At 44.7% G+C, this 21,428-nt stretch overlaps 1 protein-coding gene across 2 annotated transcripts in view; it reads left to right on the top strand.

The window, feature by feature from the left end:
• Nucleotides 1-21,428, top strand: part of LOC139562406 (disintegrin and metalloproteinase domain-containing protein 12-like) — a 171,649-nt gene that overhangs the window by 115,019 nt on the left and 35,202 nt on the right. For both annotated transcript variants that reach the window (XM_071380104.1, XM_071380106.1), the window contains exons 5-11: nt 4,306-4,382; nt 6,221-6,410; nt 7,635-7,700; nt 11,917-11,988; nt 12,291-12,460; nt 12,667-12,751; nt 15,881-16,029. In XM_071380104.1, the coding sequence (XP_071236205.1) occupies nt 4,306-4,382; nt 6,221-6,410; nt 7,635-7,700; nt 11,917-11,988; nt 12,291-12,460; nt 12,667-12,751; nt 15,881-16,029 (809 nt within the window). The remainder of the gene's footprint in view (nt 1-4,305; nt 4,383-6,220; nt 6,411-7,634; nt 7,701-11,916; nt 11,989-12,290; nt 12,461-12,666; nt 12,752-15,880; nt 16,030-21,428) is intronic.

Genomic DNA, 21,428 nt, shown 5'->3' on the forward strand with positions numbered 1-21,428 from the left:
TACTTGAAAATGATACAAAATAACAAAACGAAAGTAGACAGACCTGAACAACGAACTTACATACAACGTGAAGAACGAAATGAACAGGAACAGACTACATAAATGAACAAACCGTAAACAGTCCCGTATGGTGCAAACATCGACACAGACACAGGAGACAACCACCCACAAACAAACACTGTGAACAGCCTACCTAAATATGACTCTCAATTAGAGGAACGCCAAACACCTGCCTCCAATTGAGAGCCATACCAGGCAACCCTAAACCAACATAGAAACAGACAACATAGAATGCCCACCCAAACTCACGTCCTGACCAACTAACACACAAAACTAAACAGAAAACAGGTCAGGAACGTGACACCCACTCCACCAAATTGATAACAATATCTCTGGAGTGTCAGATGAAGAGGGAATAAAAAGCATATTATAAAGACTTCTGATGTTGAAAAAAGAATGACAATTTTTTATGAAACCAGTTTGATCTGTAGAGATAATGGAGGGAAACTCTGACTCAAAATGGCAGGCAATCATCTTACAAAGTATCTTCACATTACGATTCAGTAAAGAAATTGGCCTATATTGTCACAATCGCCTGGAGTGGTGGGTGCAGAGTCAATTGCAGAGAGCAGAGGATACTGGGGAAAACGTCTTTATTTGGATTCCCAAACGAACGCCCAAAACCACAGGCGAAAAATAGACAGAAAAATAGTCCGACCCAACACAGGGCACAAACGGACAGGAACACAAACACGCACACCCCGACTAACAGAAAACAATCAGGCACAAACATAGGCGGGCCTAACAGGCTTAAATAGACATGAATCAAGAAAGAAAATAAGAGACAGGTGCAACCAATAAGACCAAACAAACAGAAAAGGAAAAAGGGCTCGGTGGCGGCTAGTAGACCGGCGACGACGACCGCCGAGCGCCGCCCGAACAGGCAGGGGAGCCACCTTCGGTGGGAGTCGTGACACATATGAACCACACTCAGTGTTGTTTTCCTTTTTCAGAATAAGTGAAATTGTTGAGGGTAAAGAGTTTGAGGAGAATGATTACTCAAATTTGGAAATCCGTCAGGTCCAGGGGATTTACCACACTGCATAGATTTAATTGCCAACACAATCTCTTCTACAGTTATGAAAGCATGAATTGACCTCTAAATGATCAATACATGTGTTACCCAGCTCGTCAGTTATCTCAGCTATGGTTTGATTTGCGGTTCTCTGATGCAGCTGGTGTGGTTGAATTTTCCCTGATTTCTCTCCATGTTCATCATTTTTGTATCGAGATTTACTAATTAGATTTTGAGCTTGTCGAGTTGAAATAAAATCAAACTCTGAAGTGTCAAACATTGTTTTAGTAAAGAGTGTGAATATGCCATATTCAAATCCAAGATTTTATTTGTAAGTTCCCATAGGTGTGGAATGTTGCACTTCCTTAATCTTGCGCTGTACGAAATAATTTGCCCCCTTAGATAAGCCTTCATTGATTCCCTTACTGCTGTAGGCGACAGTCCAGGGGTTTGATTAAGCTCGAGAAATAGTTACATTTGAGATGTTATAAAAGCAACAAAGGTTTCTTCTGATAGCAGTAGTGATTTAAGCCGCCAAGGGCAATAATTAGGTTGTCTATTTGGTATAAGTAGTTTCATAGTGAGCGGAGAATGATCCGAAATGATTAAAGCTTGTTAATCACACTCGTGATAAGTGGTAGAAATCTATTGTCTAGGAAAAAGTAGTCTATACGTGAGAATGTCTTATGAATTGGTGAGAAAAAGATTACTTCCTAGCTGTGGGATTGTGGAAACACAACACATCAAATATGCCATAAGTCTTAAGAAATAGCTGAATTGTAGATACTGTCTTTGATGAAGATGATACCTTAGGAGAGCTATGATCCAGATTGGGCTACAGTACACAATTCATATCATCACCTAGTATTAGGTGGTGTGTGTCCATATTTGGTCATCAGGAAAATACATTTGTGAAGAATGAACTGTTATCCCAATTTGGTGCATAAATGTTAGCCAAGATAACAGGTGTGATATACAGTCTTCCTACTGCTATAATGAAACGGCCTGCTGAGTCTGCCTCTGCACTTGACATTGCGAACGGTATATTTTTACTAATAAAAAATGGCTGCTCCTCTAGTTTTAAACGAGAGTGTTCGAAAGTGCGGAGATGTGTCTCCTGAAGAAAGGCGATATCTACTTTAAGGTGATTTAAATGAGAAAGAAACCTTTTACATTTCACTGGGTGATTTAAAGATTTAACATTCCAGCTAGCAAAAGTGACCGAGCAACCAGATGTCCCTCTCATGATATTAGGCTTAGCCATGTAAAGTCAGGTGGGAAAAGGATAGGTGCCAGATTACAATAACAACTGATCCATTAATTTTTTTCCAAAAATAGCAAAGAAAAACCCAACATTTGAAGAAGAATTAAAAAACATAAACAAACAATACTCTGAAGTCTGGTATAAAAAAGAAAACCCACCCTGGTCACCTTGGTCACCTAATAGAACATGGTAATCGCTAATCCACACGCAAAGATATCCACACATGATGTGCTTGTAGTGGGGAATACTAAACCTATCGAGAAGAGAGCCCTGCTGAAATAATGAAGGATTTAGAAGAAGTTGCGCATAATAAATAAGAATGACTTATTTACAACCCAAAACTAGGCTGTTTTAAAAGAAAGTATAAAACATTTTATAAATTACATCTTACAGCAAATAGACATGAGCAGCTTCATGGTAATAAAATAAAACGTTAAAACAAAAGGACATTTGACTCACCAGAACTAAGGCACTGACGTTACCTAATAATAACAATATCAACTGATACCACTGGCAACGCTATACAGTATCTACAAAAGAGAGACTGAGTCTGAAGTGGTAGAAACATTCGTCCATTACCCTAATCGCCAAATAGGTAAACATTCAGTCATTTGCTTCGTCCGACCTTGGTAGAATATTTGTCTTTACAAAGGCCATCGCCTTATGGAGTCTTGGAACTCTTTCTCTGTGCCGTTGTATGTTATACGGAGCCGGGCAGGAAAAGGGAAAAGCTACACCATACCGAACGTTGGTCCGTCCACAGAGCAGACTCTTGACATTGTTGAAGCGGCACGGTCACAAGCAACGCTGGGGGCATAGTCTGAGAAGATAGAGATGGATGCTCCGTTGCATCGAAGTGGGCCAAATTCTCTGGCACACCGAAGAACATCAATACAATCCTGGTAGTAGTGTAGTTTAGCCACAATGACTCAAGGTTTTCCGCCAGGCTTTCTTGCTTGAGAGCCCCGATGTGAGCAGTCTACAAGGATGTATTTATCCAATGTGAGGGCTTCCTTCAATAACTTTGAGACCGATGAAGTAGAACTTGAGCCCGGGTCCTCAGCTACCCCCATGATCCTGAAATTGGATCTTCACATATAACCTTGTAGATGTATGAATTGTTCCTTAAGGCTAGCCACATCAGTTTCGAGCTTCTTATCGATTTTGTAGCGTAGTCGTGTCGTCTGAGCATGTTGACAAGCCTTGTTACATGTCTGAGACAGTTTTCTTAACTGTATCCAGGTCAGTACGAACCATTGCTGTATGCTTTGTGAGTTCATTCTTGACTGCTTGTAATATCGACTTAATAAAATGAAAGTCCTCACTGAGCGCCTCTTTGAGTTCCGACTTGAGTATAGATGAAGAAGCAAGAATCTCGGCCTTCAAATCCATTTGTTGAAGTACACGAGCTCCTCGTCTTGGGCCTAGTGTTTTCTCTTTTGTCAGTGACTCCGATGAAACTTAAACTTTCACAGGTTATGCGGCATTTACACATTAAAACACAAATAAAAGTTGAACAAAGTAAAGCAAGTCATTCAATGGCTGTGTTTCCTAGTTCTTTTTGGGTCAAAGTTTTGAAAAAGTATTAAATAAATACAATTTCAGCAGGAGCTCGGAAAAACATGACCTACTCCATGTCTTGCTCACTAGCGCCCCCTATTATCCATAGTTCTAAGATTTCAATACAGATGTAGGATTTTAATTTGAGCCAGTTTGCTACAGCAGGAAAATGATCCTGCTGCGAAAGGAAATGTGAATTATTAAGTGGATTATAATGAATGGACATTTTCATATGGGCAAATCAAGTCAAATTTCAAATTGGAAATGACAAACGTTTCATTCAAATCAAAATGGTTGCTGTCAAAAAGTGTTTGAATTCAAATGGATTTACCCTATACTATAGCATAGTGAAGAACGTCGTGACACAGTTCAAATCTGATTTGAGTGCCATGATGGTGTTTTTTAGAAGAACTGCTACTACCATGGAAAAGTGGAGGGCCACGCTAACTCTGACGTCACTCTCAGCACCTGCTCTGGCCTCCGGTAAGTAACACTTCACTCTATAAGATCCCAGCAGCCTCAGTCAGACATGCTGTGTAACTGGCCCTTAAAGCTCTGTCAACAATCAGGTATGAGTGTCCACTTACCCAAGAGTATAGAAGAGTCCACCAGAAGATATAAGAGGTCCCTAGACAGAGAAAATGGACTTGGTCTGGGCCACCCAGTGATTATTTTTATAACATTTTTTATTTAACCTTTATTTAACTAAGCAAGTCAGTTAAGAACAAATTCTTATTTACAATGATGGCCTACGTGTCTGTCCTCTCCTCTGGGCATGTGTCTGTGCCTAATGGCCACCTGGAAGTAATAAAGCTGCCTGCCTGACTGAGTGAAAACAGCAACAGAAAGCCTGCTGATGTACGCTCATCTCCTGTTTAATTACCCCAAAACTACAGATGCATTATGTGACGAGAAAACGTTTAATATGCCATTATCCTTTTAACAACACAATAAAAGCTAATGACTAGGAACATTTAGCGGTAATACACCTGAACTAGAACTAATGCTGTAACTGAAGACTCCACCCCAATGGAGTTTTACTGGTAATGCTTTCTTTTTTTAATCTTGTACCTCATGACAAAATCCTTGAGGCAGACAGATGTTTGACGAGCAATATGTGGCTTGGCTTTGATGCCAAAACAAATTGTTTCAGAGTTTTGGTTGGCCTAAGAACACATTTCGGGGAGTTGAATCTATTGTAGGTCAGTGGGTCCATTTACATTGACTGAGTTATTGCACTAAGAGCCATTAGTTCAGTCCCCCCAAAAAAGCTCAAATCTAAATAATCCAGCCGCAAGAAAGGAAATAAAGATAGATTTTTCCAGTTGAGTTGTTAGGCTGTGTGTTAATCCAAAGGAAAGGTAGTACAGAGAGAGAAAACAAACAAATATATCAGTAAGCCTTAGAAATAGCCTTTCAACTATAAACAGTTTCCTAGTTACAAACATTTCTGCCCACAAATGCAGTCAATAATCAAGATGGCTTCCCCCTTCCTGACACACTCAAACCAGGGTTACGTTCAGTACGACAGAACGGTGTGCAATGTTAAACTCAACGGAAACGGTACTGTACTGAACGACCAGTTGAAAAAGTTGTGATTATTGTGGCCCTTAGGGCAGTTACTATAAATATAGTTTGCTGCATGAGTTTTGAGATTTCAGATGGTCACACCCATATTGATTCGGCCACAACTCGCCACAGCCACCAAACAGGAGCAAATCTACCTCAAAGGCTGTTGAAGAACGGTGCACACCGTTTTGAGGAAATGTGTCGTTCAATACAAACTGTCACACAACGTAGAAAATGTTGAAGCGAGCTGAACACACCCTAGGAAGTGGCTATGTGTGTGGCTAGGGAGTGACTGGGGCAGAGCCCACAACCTTTACACAGCTCAAGGAACCATGGAACATTGTGGGTTATACCATATTCAATCAAAACCAGTAAGATGTTTTTTTGAAGTATTTGTGTAAAAGGTCCAGTAAATTGACCCACCCGCACTGCTCACAGCCAGGAAAGTAAATATGTGGAATTGAGAAATGATTTGGGTTTTAAAACACACCATCTGCAATGTATTTGCCCTCCTGAAACTAGCCCTGATATGTGATTCATGCCAGACTTTTGGGTTTTATTTGCTAACACCAGATTAAAGAACCAGATCCTTATCATAGAGAAATACCTTAATCATTGACTTGTTTTCCACGTAGCTCATGATCATTTTGTATTATAGAATCAGGTCACATACTGCCCGGTCAACACTGTCAATGCATAATGCCAGATCTGTTGAACAGCATTACTGTACCTTGTCTTCCCTTCTCTTCCAGGGGTTTCATCTCACTTGAAAATAAGACCTTCATCCTTGAACCATCGTTGTACCAGGACAATAATAAACACATCATCTACCGAGGGGAAAACCTCAACCTGTCCCCAGGAACCTGTGGTCATGGCTTCAACATGTCCTCTGTTATCCCTGACAACCATCTGAGAAGCCCTTTCAGAACATTCAGCACCAGGGTAAGGCTCGTCATCAACTACAGCAACATCTGAGTTTTTCATCCGACCATTCAGATAACCTCCATCAAATACCACTTTAGCAATATTGTAGGATTCCATTAACAACACTGTTCGTGATGAAGCTCCCCGGAAGAATCATTAGATATAGAAGTGTTGAAAAGGCAGAGCTTGATAATGGATTGATGTTATAGATGGTCTGGAGCGTGGGCTAAGGGACGTGTGACGTTGTCGTCCAGATAGCTTTCTGATACCAGCTGTACACAGGGTTCTGGGTTTGATAACAGAGTGAAGAGGATGCCATCTTTCATGAAGGGGGGAATCAATTTATCTGCCGACTTACAAGATTCGTAGGAACACTTCTTAATTTCTCTGATGTAATACATGACACCATTTGAAACAGGCTGATATTATTTTTGGGGAGATGCCTTAGGGAGATGTTAAATGTTCATTTGTAAAATAATGCGTGCCTTTATAGCTATTGCATTAGAGGTAGGATGAAACTTATTTTTACCATACTTTCGTTGTGGCTGTGGCTGTGGCTGTGACTGGACGGATCAGGAACCAGGGCTTAAACTGGATTGGGTTTGTACCTGGATTGGAGCTCAGACCAGCACATGAACCATGGTAGAGCTCCAACCTTGGCTTTACTCTCTCCCTCTCACCCTGGCTTCAGAGTCCTATATCAGGCCCAGGGCAGGAGCGTGAGCTCTGCTCACCACACCAGTCTCCTTGTACCAGATATACAGGTCCATCTGCCACTACCACAGTACCTGCATCCACCCTTAATCCTGGTCCTCCCTTTTCCCTCAGAAACAATAACCAAGACACTCACTGACACAGTGAATCAGCAGCTTTCAATGCTAATGCTTTAAAATCTCTCAATAAAAAACACAGGTGAACAAGATATTTCATAGAAAAGTGTCTGTTGTCTGTGTGACTCAGCAGAAGAATAATAGTCTTTTTTTGTGAAACTTTCGCCACTGTGTAGGCGGTTAATGCGAAGTTGAAATCAAAGGTGATGCCGTGACAGGAGCCTTTTGAAAGATTAATAAGCAATATTTTTGAAGTAGCTTTAACATAAAGAACCCACTGTGGACTCACAGGAAGTTGTGCGTAAGTGTGCGTTGTGAGCGCTCAAAAAAGACCATGCAGGATCTTGAGAAGAGTGGTTCAATTTAGAATCCCATGTCCCCCCCTCTCTCTCGCCCTCTCTCCGCATCACAGAACAAGAGGCACGCTCAGAAGACTACCAAATATGTAGAGCTGGTCATCGTTGCAGACAACAGAGAGGTAATGTATCTATAATGCATGTATAAAAGTCCTATCATCAGCCCTCATCATTACCATGCCTATGTGGTTTGCCCATTCACAATGGCTAGAGATGGGCATGATGATGTAAGCCACACAGACTTTGCTGCAGAAAATAGGCGAGACTAAGAACGCAAGAACAAATCCACCTTGGTAACGGCAGAATTAGGTCAGTGTGCTGCTACAACCAGTGTGGTCGTCGGTGACAGCCGTATCCCACAGGAAGTGCTGAATGATTCCCCAGTGGACTAGACAGGAAACAGGAAATGGTGTGGATGCAGAAGAAGGAGAGAAAGGCTCGCACTGGGATTTCCCTTAGCTGCCCCTAGCTGATGCTGTTGACCTGAACTTGAAGAGAGGAGGAGAGAACCCATTTCCTTCTTCAGCTCTATAAGTGGCAGGTTGGATGGTTCGGCTAAGTAGGCTTACACTTAGGACACTCAAGCAGGTGGATGCACAGTGGGATGAAAAAGGAGAGTCTGTCTCAACATTGATTGCATCCAACGCCTCTTACATGCTATTTCTGCCAGTGCACATGCTCCCCGTTGACTTGCCAATTGTTTCTTTCCCACTGTGAGATCAGCCCAGATCCAGATTGATCGCAGCTTGACAACCTGTCCGACGTGTTATACCTTCTCCCTCAGACAGGTTGAAGATACAGGGTATCTGGAACTTATGGGCCATTACTGCATAGAATTACCATTATACTGTATTAGCTTGTGTAAAGGAGAAAATATACATGATGAGGAAAACTGAGAACAAATATTTTCCAAGAATACTTGGAAAAAAAATATAAAAAATATAAAAAATACAAAAAATATAAATTAACTTACTCGTGCCAAAAATAGCAAAATAGCCTTGACTTGGGGCCTAAGGCCAAACACCTCAAACACAAAAATGCCCATTACTCACATATCTGAGTATTTGGCAGAGTTTTAGTAACAGCATGTTACCTGGACAAGCAGAAGATCTGCTTGCCATGTACACTTGAATGGCAATACTATTGCACAGTTAACATTACAATGGCTAACACATAACTCTAAGGTATAATTAGCACACACATTAGCGTTTACGATAAACTTTCAAAACACTCCTTAAATGGGAGATTCCCCTTAAACAAGAGAAACCAAATAAAGCGCTGGACATCACCGGCGTGCCCTCTGAGGAACCCAGTTCACAAATAAAGCCCTGGACATCACCGGCATGCCCTCTGAGGAACCCAGTTCACAAATAAAGCCCTGGACATCACCGGTGCATGCCCTCTGAGGAACCCAGTTCACAAATAAAGCCCTGGACATTACCGGCGTGCCCTCTGAGGAACCCAGTTCACAAATAAAGCCCTGGACATCACCGGTGCGTGCCCTCTGAGGAACCCAGTTCACAAATAAAGCCCTGGACATCACCGGTGCATGCCCTCTGAGGAACCCAGTTCACAAATAAAGCCCTGGACATTACCGGCGTGCCCTCTGAGGAACCCAGTTCACAAATAAAGCCCTGGACATTACCGGCGTGCCCTCTGAGGAACCCAGTTCACAAATAAAGCCCTGGACATCACCGGTGCATGCCCTCTGAGGAACCCAGTTCACAAATAAAGCCCTGGACATCACCGGTGCATGCCCTCTGAGGAACCCAGTTCACAAATAAAGCCCTGGACATTACCGGCGTGCCCTCTGAGGAACCCAGTTCACAAATAAAGCCCTGGACATCACCGGCATGCCCGCCTGAGGAACCCAGTTCACAAATAAAGCCCTGGACATTACCGGCGTGCCCGCCTGAGGAACCCAGTTCACAAATAAAGCCCTGGACATTAGCGGCGTGCCCTCTGAGGAACCCAGTTCACAAATAAAGCCCTGGACATCACCGGTGCATGCCCTCTGAGGAACCCAGTTCACAAATAAAGCCCTGGACATCACCGGTGCATGCCCTCTGAGGAACCCAGTTCACAAATAAAGCCCTGGACATTACCGGCGTGCCCTCTGAGGAACCCAGTTCACAAATAAAGCCCTGGACATTACCGGCGTGCCCTCTGAGGAACCCAGTTCACAAATAAAGCCCTGGACATCACCGGCATGCCCTCTGAGGAACCCAGTTCACAAATAAAGCCCTGGACATCACCGGTGCATGCCCTCTGAGGAACCCAGTTCACAAATAAAGCCCTGGACATTACCGGCGTGCCCTCTGAGGAACCCAGTTCACAAATAAAGCCCTGGACATCACCGGTGCATGCCCTCTGAGGAACCCAGTTCACAAATAAAGCCCTGGACATCACCGGTGCATGCCCTCTGAGGAACCCAGTTCACAAATAAAGCCCTGGACATTACCGGCGTGCCCTCTGAGGAACCCAGTTCACAAATAAAGCCCTGGACATCACCGGTGCATGCCCTCTGAGGAACCCAGTTCACAAATAAAGCCCTGGACATCACCGGTGCATGCCCTCTGAGGAACCCAGTTCACAAATAAAGCCCTGGACATTACCGGCGTGCCCTCTGAGGAACCCAGTTCACAAATAAAGCCCTGGACATCACCGGCATGCCCGCCTGAGGAACCCAGTTCACAAATAAAGCCCTGGACATTACCGGCGTGCCCGCCTGAGGAACCCAGTTCACAAATAAAGCCCTGGACATCACCGGCATGCCCGCCTGAGGAACCCAGTTCACAAATAAAGCCCTGGACATCACCGGCATGCCCTCTGTGGAACCCAGTTCACAAATAAAGCCCTGGACATCACCGGTGCATGCCCTCTGAGGAACCCAGTTCACAAATAAAGCCCTGGACATTACCGGCGTGCCCTCTGAGGAACCCAGTTCACAAATAAAGCCCTGGACATCACCGGCATGCCCGCCTGAGGAACCCAGTTCACAAATAAAGCCCTGGACATTACCGGCGTGCCCGCCTGAGGAACCCAGTTCACAAATAAAGCCCTGGACATTACCGGCGTGCCCTCTGAGGAACCCAGTTCACAAATAAAGCCCTGGACATCACCTGTGCATGCCCTCTGAGGAACCCAGGTCACAAATAAAGCCCTGGACATCACCGGTGCATGCCCTCTGAGGAACCCAGTTCACAAATAAAGCCCTGGACATTACCGGCGTGCCCTCTGAGGAACCCAGTTCACAAATAAAGCCCTGGACATCACCGGCATGCCCTCTGAGGAACCCAGTTCACAAATAAAGCCCTGGACATCACCGGTGCATGCCCTCTGAGGAACCCAGTTCACAAATAAAGCCCTGGACATTACCGGCGTGCCCTCTGAGGAACCCAGTTCACAAATAAAGCCCTGGACATCACCGGTGCATGCCCTCTGAGGAACCCAGTTCACAAATAAAGCCCTGGACATCACCGGTGCATGCCCTCTGAGGAACCCAGTTCACAAATAAAGCCCTGGACATTACCGGCGTGCCCTCTGAGGAACCCAGTTCACAAATAAAGCCCTGGACATCACCGGTGCATGCCCTCTGAGGAACCCAGTTCACAAATAAAGCCCTGGACATCACCGGTGCATGCCCTCTGAGGAACCCAGTTCACAAATAAAGCCCTGGACATTACCGGCGTGCCCTCTGAGGAACCCAGTTCACAAATAAAGCCCTGGACATCACCGGCATGCCCGCCTGAGGAACCCAGTTCACAAATAAAGCCCTGGACATTACCGGCGTGCCCGCCTGAGGAACCCAGTTCACAAATAAAGCCCTGGACATCACCGGCATGCCCGCCTGAGGAACCCAGTTCACAAATAAAGCCCTGGACATCACCGGCATGCCCTCTGTGGAAGCCAGTTCACAAATAAAGCCCTGGACATTACCGGCGTGCCTTTTGAGGAACCCAGTTCACAAAGAAGGTGGTGAGTAGATCAGGTTGGCAGTAAATTATATGATAACCAGACTCTGGAGCATTTGTGTTCTTATGAAGCTAACATAAAGAATAATATAATAATGATTATATGATATAATAATAATGATGATCATAGCAATAGTCATGTTGGAAAAGTTGGTGTACCAAAACAATCAATCCGTTTGTGTGGGAAGAAATGGAGGTAAATGTCCGACGTGGAGATGTCTTACAGTCACACTTGTTCAAATGATATTGAACCCAGTTTTCAGTACTGTGTATTATGGGCATTATCTTATGCACTCATCCGCTATTCTTGTCCTTCTTTGCTTCCTAACGTCTAATAATGTTAACCTGGTGGTTGTGTGTTCAGTTTCAGAAACAGGGGAAGGACGTTGAGAGGGTGAAGCAGAGACTGGCAGAGATAGCCAATTACGTGGACAAGGTAAAACCTCCACCTCCCAATGCACAGCAGAGATCCATCTTATGTTTAAAATAGAAATACCTCTGGCAGTAAAGATTAATGCCACATCAGGCTAATATATTAATGTCAGTCTCTCACAACTGATTTTAGTCTATCTAAAATAATATTTTACAGCTATCAATAGATCGCTCGTATAAGGGTCCCAAGCAAGTCATCCATACTACATTTTTATGTAAATCTGTCCAAAAATACATTGTTGGACAGATTTACGGATTTTTTATATGCATCCTTCTATTCACTGGCCCTCTCCTCCTCCTCCTCAGTTCTATAGGGTCCTGAACATCCGTGTGGCCCTGGTGGGCCTGGAGGTGTGGAGCGACGCTGATAAGTGTCCTGTCACTCAGGACCCCTTCAACACCCTGCATGAGTTCCTAGACTGGAGGAAAGTCAAACTACTGCCTACGAAATCACACGACAACGCTCAGCTCATCAGGTGGAGATCCCACAGTACACATGAACGCATAATCACACACATGAAGCACACACTCAAACAAAGAGACACACGCAAGTTCTACCTCCCATACAGTTCAATTCCCTTGTTTGTGATTTGGGATACGAATAGGCTATGATTGGATTATTCGTATCTATTTAATCCCCGAAGTCACCATCTATACCTCTCCTCGATCCCCCTCCCCCCAGTGGGGTGTACTTCCAGGGTACCACCATTGGCATGGCCCCCATCATGAGCATGTGTACAGTGGAGCAGTCTGGAGGCATCGTCATGGTGAGTATAAGCTGAACCTTAGTGTTCCTCCTCTATCTCAGTCTGATGCTATCAACCACATTGATATTGTTCAGAGCTCAGCTTATCGCTATCCAGAGGCACCGTGTAAAGAAAATGTGTTCACCGTTCATTGTTTGGTGGAGGGTCGGAGGAAATGATGTAAACACCAGGATATTCACACCCACGTACACACAGATGCAATCACGCGTACGCTTGCACACACACACACACACACACACACACACACACACACACACACACACACACACACACACACACACACACACACACACACACACACACACACACACACACACACACACACACACACACACACACACACACACACACACACACACACACACACACACACACCATCCAAGGTCATTTTAAATAATTGAACCAACCAGTCCAGTTATAAATGTAGGCTGATGTGGGTTTGAGGAGCTTAAATACGACACATTCAAATGTTTATGAGGGGTGATACATTATTTGTGCCAGGACATACTATAGGTCAAAATAGAATGCCCTTTACTCACTACCACGCACAACCCACACAGTTAAGTTCAATGAGCAAAGTGAGCTGTGTTTCCATCCCCACTGTATCACCTGATACACCATTTTGTATCACCATTTTCCCCACGTGGGCCAGCCCTCTAGCAATTCGAGTTCTAGCCAATAAAGCTTCAGCCCCTCTCCATTTGAGTGATAGCTAGCAAGATGTACACACAGCAGAGCGAGAGAGAGAGAGCAATAATGTGGTGCATATATCTGCACATTTATGATGTAGTACACAACTTTTGGCTCGTGAGCGCTACTTTCAGAACTACTGGCCAAAAAGTATACAAAAGTACCAGAAAATCTCTTTAATAGATATGTTTTTCTTCTGGCCAGGGTTGGCTAGATATTTCCAGATGTTTGTTCTTCCGATTACTCACACATGGCGAAGGCTTGGAGCAGGATTACAGAACCATGTATGGAGTTATAGGGCCAAACCTCTTTATATTCCACCATATGTTATAATTAACTCCAACCCTCTTTATTTACTCCACATGTAGGTTGAATTTCACAGTTTGTACTTCACTGGGTTTTTAAACAAATGTTTGGTCGTTAAATGTAAACAAAATACAATGATCTTGTTTTGAGAGATATAATATCCCCCTGCATGTCTGGAAACGATATCAGAAAGACCGTAAAACCCTTTCATGACCAAACTAACCCTATCGTGTTGTCCCCATCGCAGCTAGCCTAGAAGGGCTGACTGACTTCGACTACGTCAATTCACTCTCATTGATTCTACAATTACAGTGCTTGTGACGGGGGCACTCAACCATGATGCGTGCAGTATGATCCGCATCATTCAGTGACATCCATGAGACCTCTCATAAACATGACAGGGCTGTGAGAGACATAGCGTTCTTCCTCTAAAACCCCAGGAAACTGGTCCCGCCATGCGGCTCCGTAATCAGGGCCCTCCTTTTTAAAGGGAAAAGGAATGCGTTTCTCATGGACAATAATCAAGGCCTCTGTACACAACACCTGAAATCAGACTAGTTGTGGGGCTGTCTAGAGACATAGGGACCTATGGCTGATTCATATGACTACTTTTTGTGCCTTGTTATGTCACGTTGGATGACAGCATCCACATACATGTAGGGGAAACATTATATGACTGAGACAAGTCTTTCTGTCTCCAGTTTCCCCCTATTAATATTCAGAGCTTGGTGTGTGTGTGTGTGTGTGTGTGTGTGTGTGTGTGTGTGGTGTGTGTGTGTGTGTGTGTGTGTGTGTGTGTGTGTGTGTGTGTGTGTGTGTGTGTGTGTGTGTGTGTGTGTGTGTGTGTGTGTGTGTGTGTGTGTGTGTGTGTGTGTGTGTGTGTGTGTGTGTGTGTTTCAGTGTGTCTATACATAATTTATGGCTTAGTGGCTGTGGTTCACCTGGTGTGGCTTAATAAAGACACACACGCACATAGTGGGTAAAGTTCCATGGGGAGGGACCTTCATAATTTATACCGCCATTGTGTGTGCTGCTGTACACTCTCAGCACTTAACAGTGCAGCAAGCTTCAGCAGCTGGTCTTACCTTCACTTCTTGTGTTCCCTCACGTTCTTCTCTTTGTCTCTCAGTGTCTTTGCCACTCTTTTTTTCAGTCTCATTCCATTCTCACTCTGCACTCATCTCTACCTTTCTCTGTCTGATACGTTTGTCCAATTTTTCCTGGGTTTCCTCACTCTGCCCTTCTCCCTATCTCTCTACACCCCCCCCCTCCCTCTGCCCTTCTCCCTATCTCTCTACACCCCCTCCCCTCACTCTGCCCTTCTCCCTATCTCTCTACACCCCCTCCCCTCACTCTGCCCTTTTCCCTATCTCTCTACACCCCCTCCCCTCACTCTGCCCTTCTCCCTATTTCTCTACACCCCCTCCCCTCACTCTGCCCTTCTCCCTATTTCTCTACACCCCCTCCCCTCACTCTGCCCTTCTCCCTATCTCTCTACACCCCCTCCCCTCACTCTGCCCTTCTCTCTATCTCTCTACACCCCCCCCTCCCTCTGTCCTTCTCCCTATCTCTCTACACTCCCTCCCCTCCCTCTGCCCTGTCTCCTTCTGAAGGACAGTGGTCTAGCTTATCGGTGCACTAAAATGTCATAATGCAGTAGGTTTATATTGCTCCCCAGAATCTGTCCCCACCGGCAGTAGTGTGTGATTGGGGTTGGTTGGGGCTGGTGAGGGAACAGCAGACAGCCTCCGATGAGCTCCCATCCTCCATGAGCAGAATGTCTAATGACATGTGGATCAGTGGCACCTAATGGAACCACTGTGAGCCTGTAGAGTCAAGCGAACTAAGATAGATATGTAGATGTGTAGTGAACTAATGTATTACTGTACCTTGTAGCTGTTTTCTCTATGCAACAACCATTATCTTCCAAACAGTCGATGAATATCCGCCGAGCTCAAGGAACTAAATATTGTGCTTCTACTTACCTATTCATGCTAGACATGACACAAAGCAGTCATTATAAAATAGTTACTAATGGTGTGGTTTTCAGAAAGATTCACAGAACAAAGTGTTGTTTGTGTTTTTTCTCCATTTCGTTTTTTCGACAGAATATGAATGTGTTTTTTTCTGTAGGATCATTCGGATAATCCCCTGGGCGCGGCTGTGACTTTAGCACATGAGCTGGGGCACAACTTTGGCATGAACCACGACACTCCAGAGCGGGAGTGTGGCTGCAGGATGACAGTGGACCGCGGGGGCTGTATCATGACCCCCTCCACTGGGTGAGTGATGCCAATGGCCCAGTCCATTCATATTAATGAATTATAAAAACTGTGTATAAAAATGTGCTATAAAAACTGGATGGTAGGTCAGCTATACCAATTCCAGTCAATTTCAGAAAATTGAGGTTTCAGTTTGTCTGTACTGGCTCGAATTGAAATGGTTACATCAGCCTTGTAATTTTCATTTTCCGTCTAAACTCTGATAGTCCCTTTTGTCTCATCAATGTGTAGCAGTTTACTTAGCCTTTAACTCCCAAATCAGCCATATACTTTACCAGCATGCAAATGAAGTCCCATTCATTCCCCAACTTTTCAGAATAAATTAGCAACTTTTTTTAACCTTGTGTTAACAGACCATATAGACAAGATGAATCACCTGCCGGCTTATACAGGGTTATCTCATGTAAACACTAGCTCCCTGTGTGTGTCATTGTTAATGTGTCATGCATCTTGCTGAGGGCTGGGACCAACCTCCCAGCCTGAAGACAGAGAGGCTGCTCACAGATTCTCTCCCCGTTCCCAGCCTGGGATCTCGTGATAGTGCAGCTGCCGCGAGTGATGGACCATGTGACTGTTCCTTAGTAAACAGTAGTCAGATAAGGTGTACCCTGCGCGTATTATGAGATTTCACCCTTGATCTGATGGCAATTTGTTTTATCTGATGATGAGTGGACTTGCAGACGGATGGATGTGTTTGGGATGTATTTTACAGCCTTGTGAGAGAGGGAAAGAGGAGGGAAAAGGGGAAACTATATGTCAGGTAGATAGACAGACGGGTGCCCAAGCAGTGGAGTCTGTTATTGCCATCAGAATTGGAAATGTAGAAATTCAACTGCTTCCTGAGCAGTACATCCGAGGGGGGCTTAGTTAAAGGACGCGTCGCTGCCTCCTGTTCGGAACTGTGCCGCTGAGGATCATGGGTAGGATCTGAGGGTTGTGGGCGGCAGTCGGACGCAGCTGATTCACAGCCTGTCGACGACGGCCCCTCTTGTCTCTGGGCTTGCTGTGTTTTCACTGGACCAGGCTCTCACCGTTGTCATTGGAGCCAGGCCATGAAAAACATAGTAACACAATTCTCAATGATGTGCTCATAAAACAACATAGCGACCCACTGGGAGGAAACCGCACAGGGCTTGCGAGGGCATCCTTCGAAAATGCCAGCAGGTCTTTGAATAAGCGAAAGACATTATCCACCCTTCGAGGGTCAGCCAGAGAAAATAATACGACCTTTTACCTAAAAAATAGGCCAGCCGAAAAGTGTGTGCACCAGTTGGCAGTGAGCTCATTCAGTTATCCTCATGCAACATTCATTGAAAAAAATTGGGCAACACTTTATTTGGATAATCCATCTGTAGATGCTCTACAGACTATCAGTAACATTTCAACTAACCCTAACCTTAATCCTTATCCTAACCCTAAACGTATCTCTTCCCTAGCCCTAACCATAACCCTTACCCTAACCCTAATTGTAACCTTAGCAAGCAGTTGCTTATCAACAGATAGTTTGTTGATAGTATGACCAGAGTTAGAGCGTCTACAGATAGAAAACCCAGACTATCCAAACAAAGTGTGACCGAAAATGATCCATTAAGGCATGAAATGAATGCATAAGCACCCTTCACCACCATTAGAGTATGCAAGACCTTAATAAGGTCTTGCATACTTAATTAATAAGTACATGCAAAAATAATCTAGTTTCTTTGAAGTTTGTTTTGGGAGATGGCTATTTCATATGTTAACACAACATGTGCTTTGATTGATACACTTTGTGCAAGACAGTTCAGACAAGGCAATGCTGTACTACCCTGTCTTTTTCTGAGGGAAGACATTGTTTCTCTCTGTATGTTCTACTCGAGAACCTCGGGGCTAAACCCCAGTCAGAATAGAACTCAGACAATGCCCTATTTCAGCAGTATCAGGGCCCAATGGGAACAATCCTTCATCGTCCTCAGTTCACTTCAGCTGAAAGGCCACTGAGCACACGCGAGACAAGAAATAAGGCATAGCAACTGACATTCTGTCTTAGTGTGTATACTGAATATACACTCTGTGTGTCTGTGTGTGCGTGTCTGTGTGTGCGTGTCTGTGCATGTGTGAGTGTGCGCGCGTGTGTGCGTGTGTACACATCATACACCAATAAACACACAGTACATCAGCTGGATATGCAATGCCTTATTTCAGCCAGTCAAACACATCCTCCTCCGGGCTGAATTTACAGTGGCTTGTTGACAAAACCAGTCATTTCAGCAATCCAATCCGAAACTAATTTCCTCCTCACCGTTTTATGCCTTCTTTACCCACAGTGCACACTGTCTCTATCTATCCCTCAGTCCTGATGCATTCTCAGAATGTGAGGAGCAGGCAGGCAGGCAGGCAGTGAACCCTGTGTAGCTGCCTGGGTGTTGTGTCGGGGACATTCTTTAGTCAGACTTGCTAATGTAGCGAAGGACAGGCTGCATCTAAATGACGTGATTATCACTGACGCTGCCAGCTGTAATGAGGAACAGGGCTCTGAGTGAGATCCACAGAGGAGGTTTTTGCCAGGCTAGACAAACACTGAGGGAACTGTGCTTTTTTATTTACAGTGTTTTATTTGTTATAGAAGAACAGTGTGAGAGATAGGAGGGAGAGAGAAAGAGAGACAGAGATGTGGTGGGCTTGCTTAGTGGGGATATAAAGTTAGGGGTGTTGTTTGAATACAGCACCTACAGTAGATCCCAAAGAGAGGTGTGTTGTTTGAATACAGCACCTACAGTAGATCCCAAAGAGAGGTGTGTTGTTTGAATACAGCACCTACAGTAGATCCCAAAGAGAGGTGTGTTGTTTAAATACATCACCTACAGTAGATCCCAAAGAGAGGTGTGTTGTTTGAATACAGCACCTACAGTAGATCCCAAAGAGAGGTGTGTTGTTTGAATACAGCACCTACAGTAGATCCCAAAGAGAGGTGTGTTGTTTGAATACAGCACCTACAGTAGATCCCAAAGAGAGGTGTATTGTTTGAATACAGCACCTACAGTAGATCCCAAAGAGAGGTGTGTTGTTTGACTACAGCACCTACAGTAGATCCCAAAGAGAGGTTGTTGTTTGAATACAGCACCTACAGTAGATCCCAAAGAGAAGTGTGTTGTTTGAATACAGCACCTACAGTAGATCCCAAAGAGAGGTGTGTTGTTTGAATACAGCACCTACAGTAGATCCCAAAGAGAGGTGTGTTGTTTCAATACAGCTCCTACAGTAGATCCCAAAGAGAGGTGTATTGTTTGAATACAGCACCTACAGTAGATCCCAAAGAGAGGTGTGTTGTTTGAATACAGCACCTACAGTAGATCCCAAAGAGAGGTGTGTTGTTTGAATACAGCACCTACAGTAGATCCCAAAGAGAGGTGTGTTGGCCCGCCTCCAGATTTGAAGTACGACAATACTTAGAGCGAGAGCTGAGAAAGCCACAGGGATGGTGTTTGATGTGGGAGCTTAAAAGCGCATAAGAGCATCGGACCAGTAACTGAAAGGTCGCTGGTTCAAATCCCTGAGCCGACTAGCTGAAAGGCACTTAACACTAATTGCTCCTGTAAGTCGCTCTGGATAAGAGCGTCTGCTAAATGATTCAAATGTAAAATGTAAATGTGGGGACTTGTCATGCTAGTGGATTGTGTCATTTGTGGCAGCTAGGGGTAGTCCCAGTTAGGTGGCTGTATCATGTGTAATTTAGTAGAGCCCAGACCCACAGCAGGTTGTATAACTGGGCTGCACACTCATGGTGAACCTCTGGAGAGGGGGAAAATTACTACCAATGTCAAGGTAGGATGGAAATTGAGGGAACATGACTAATTATGAGGTTGTTTGACTGAGTTGAGTGCCAGCATGCGTCCGTGCATCTGTGTCTGTGAGTAACAGTATACTTTTATGTTGTGGAGAATCTAGAGAAAGTTGGTGGTTGATGAGCAGATGTTTTGGGTAATGCCCTGGGCTGGATTCGAGGGGTACACAGTTCCCTTAACTGTCTGAGTGGACCAGTGCCAACACTACAGCATAGTTCCACATCTGCTTAAAGGTTAGACTTGTCTCACCAACATAGTTAGTTTTGGAGCAAGGTTTCGAGGCGCAGATGGCTGTTCTAGTCTCCTGTGTAAAGAGACCCAAAGACAGCATGGTGTTTCACTCCCACAGAGGAAAACATCCCGCTCTAGTACCTCCATTGTCAACAGACATCCATGCCAGCCCCCTATCCGCCGTGGCATTTACTCAGCCACTGAACCCAGTGGCTCCTTGTTTGACTTGATCAGACTAACAACAGTCTTCTGGGCCCACTGATGTAGGCTAGATTCAGAGAAGCGCTACAGTTAGTCACCAGCGGTAACTGCCCAAACTCTACCTCAGTACAATGTTGCCATATCAGTGTGACTGTGATACCTCTGCATTTGTGACATGAGCACAGATGCAGATGGTCCCAAATCCTCTATGTCAGAAGTCAACGGAGACTTACTAGGCCTTGTTGTTGTTGCTGCAGAGGAGGAGACACGTTACATTGGCAACCTGAAAATGACTGCAGATTGTTCTTCCCCCCTTTACTTTCAAAGCATTCTAAGGAAAAATGGTAATTCATTCTGTGTAATTTCCGATAGATCAGTCCTGCTGACGAAAGAGCACATCAGATCATATCCATTTGCTCTTTCCATCTGTGTGTCTGCCTGGCGTTGAACTCCTGTTAGTAATAACAAAGGCTGTCAGCGTTTGAGCCCCGGGGAGTACAAAAGATGCTGTCTGTCATCATTGCCCCTGCTCTAAGTAAGATATGAACGGCCATTCATCATATGAGCTATCAAGGCGTGATCAGAATATCAATTAGCTTCTGTGTCAGCTTTTATGAATAACCTTATTTACTTGTGAAATAACAACTCCTATTGCCTCTCATACTGGCTGTCAATCAAGCCCTGCAAGATGACTATGTTTGAAATGGATATACTCTACGACCATTATGTGGCATCTGCCCCAGCACCTCCTAGTCCTAATTAGATCTACATTGCTTGACTGCTCATGGAGAAAACGTGGGGGTTTTAAGCTAACGTATAGTTCCTCGTAAGATCATTTTCTGGACCGCGTAGCCGGCACGTGGCATCAGCTGTAACAGTCACTATGGTGTAGGGGGATCCACATTCCATAGCTGTATTAAAGGACTAGAGGGGACTAGCGAGCAGGGCCCATGCCTCTCCCCAGGCCTGGTGGACCTTCTCTGGGTGCTCAGCTGGGTAGGAGATGATGGACGGTCTTAGGCTGGTCGCAGCAGATTGCTTTGTCTGCTAGTGGAGTTAAGTATTGTGTTTTTCTCCACACAGATCAGGGGTCTCCACCACTGTGGTGTGTTATCAGCAGCAAGCATGCTATTTACGAGGGCCTGC

The sequence above is a fragment of the Salvelinus alpinus genome, chromosome 32 (assembly GCF_045679555.1).
Source record: "Salvelinus alpinus chromosome 32, SLU_Salpinus.1, whole genome shotgun sequence".
NCBI lineage: Eukaryota > Metazoa > Chordata > Actinopteri > Salmoniformes > Salmonidae > Salvelinus > Salvelinus alpinus.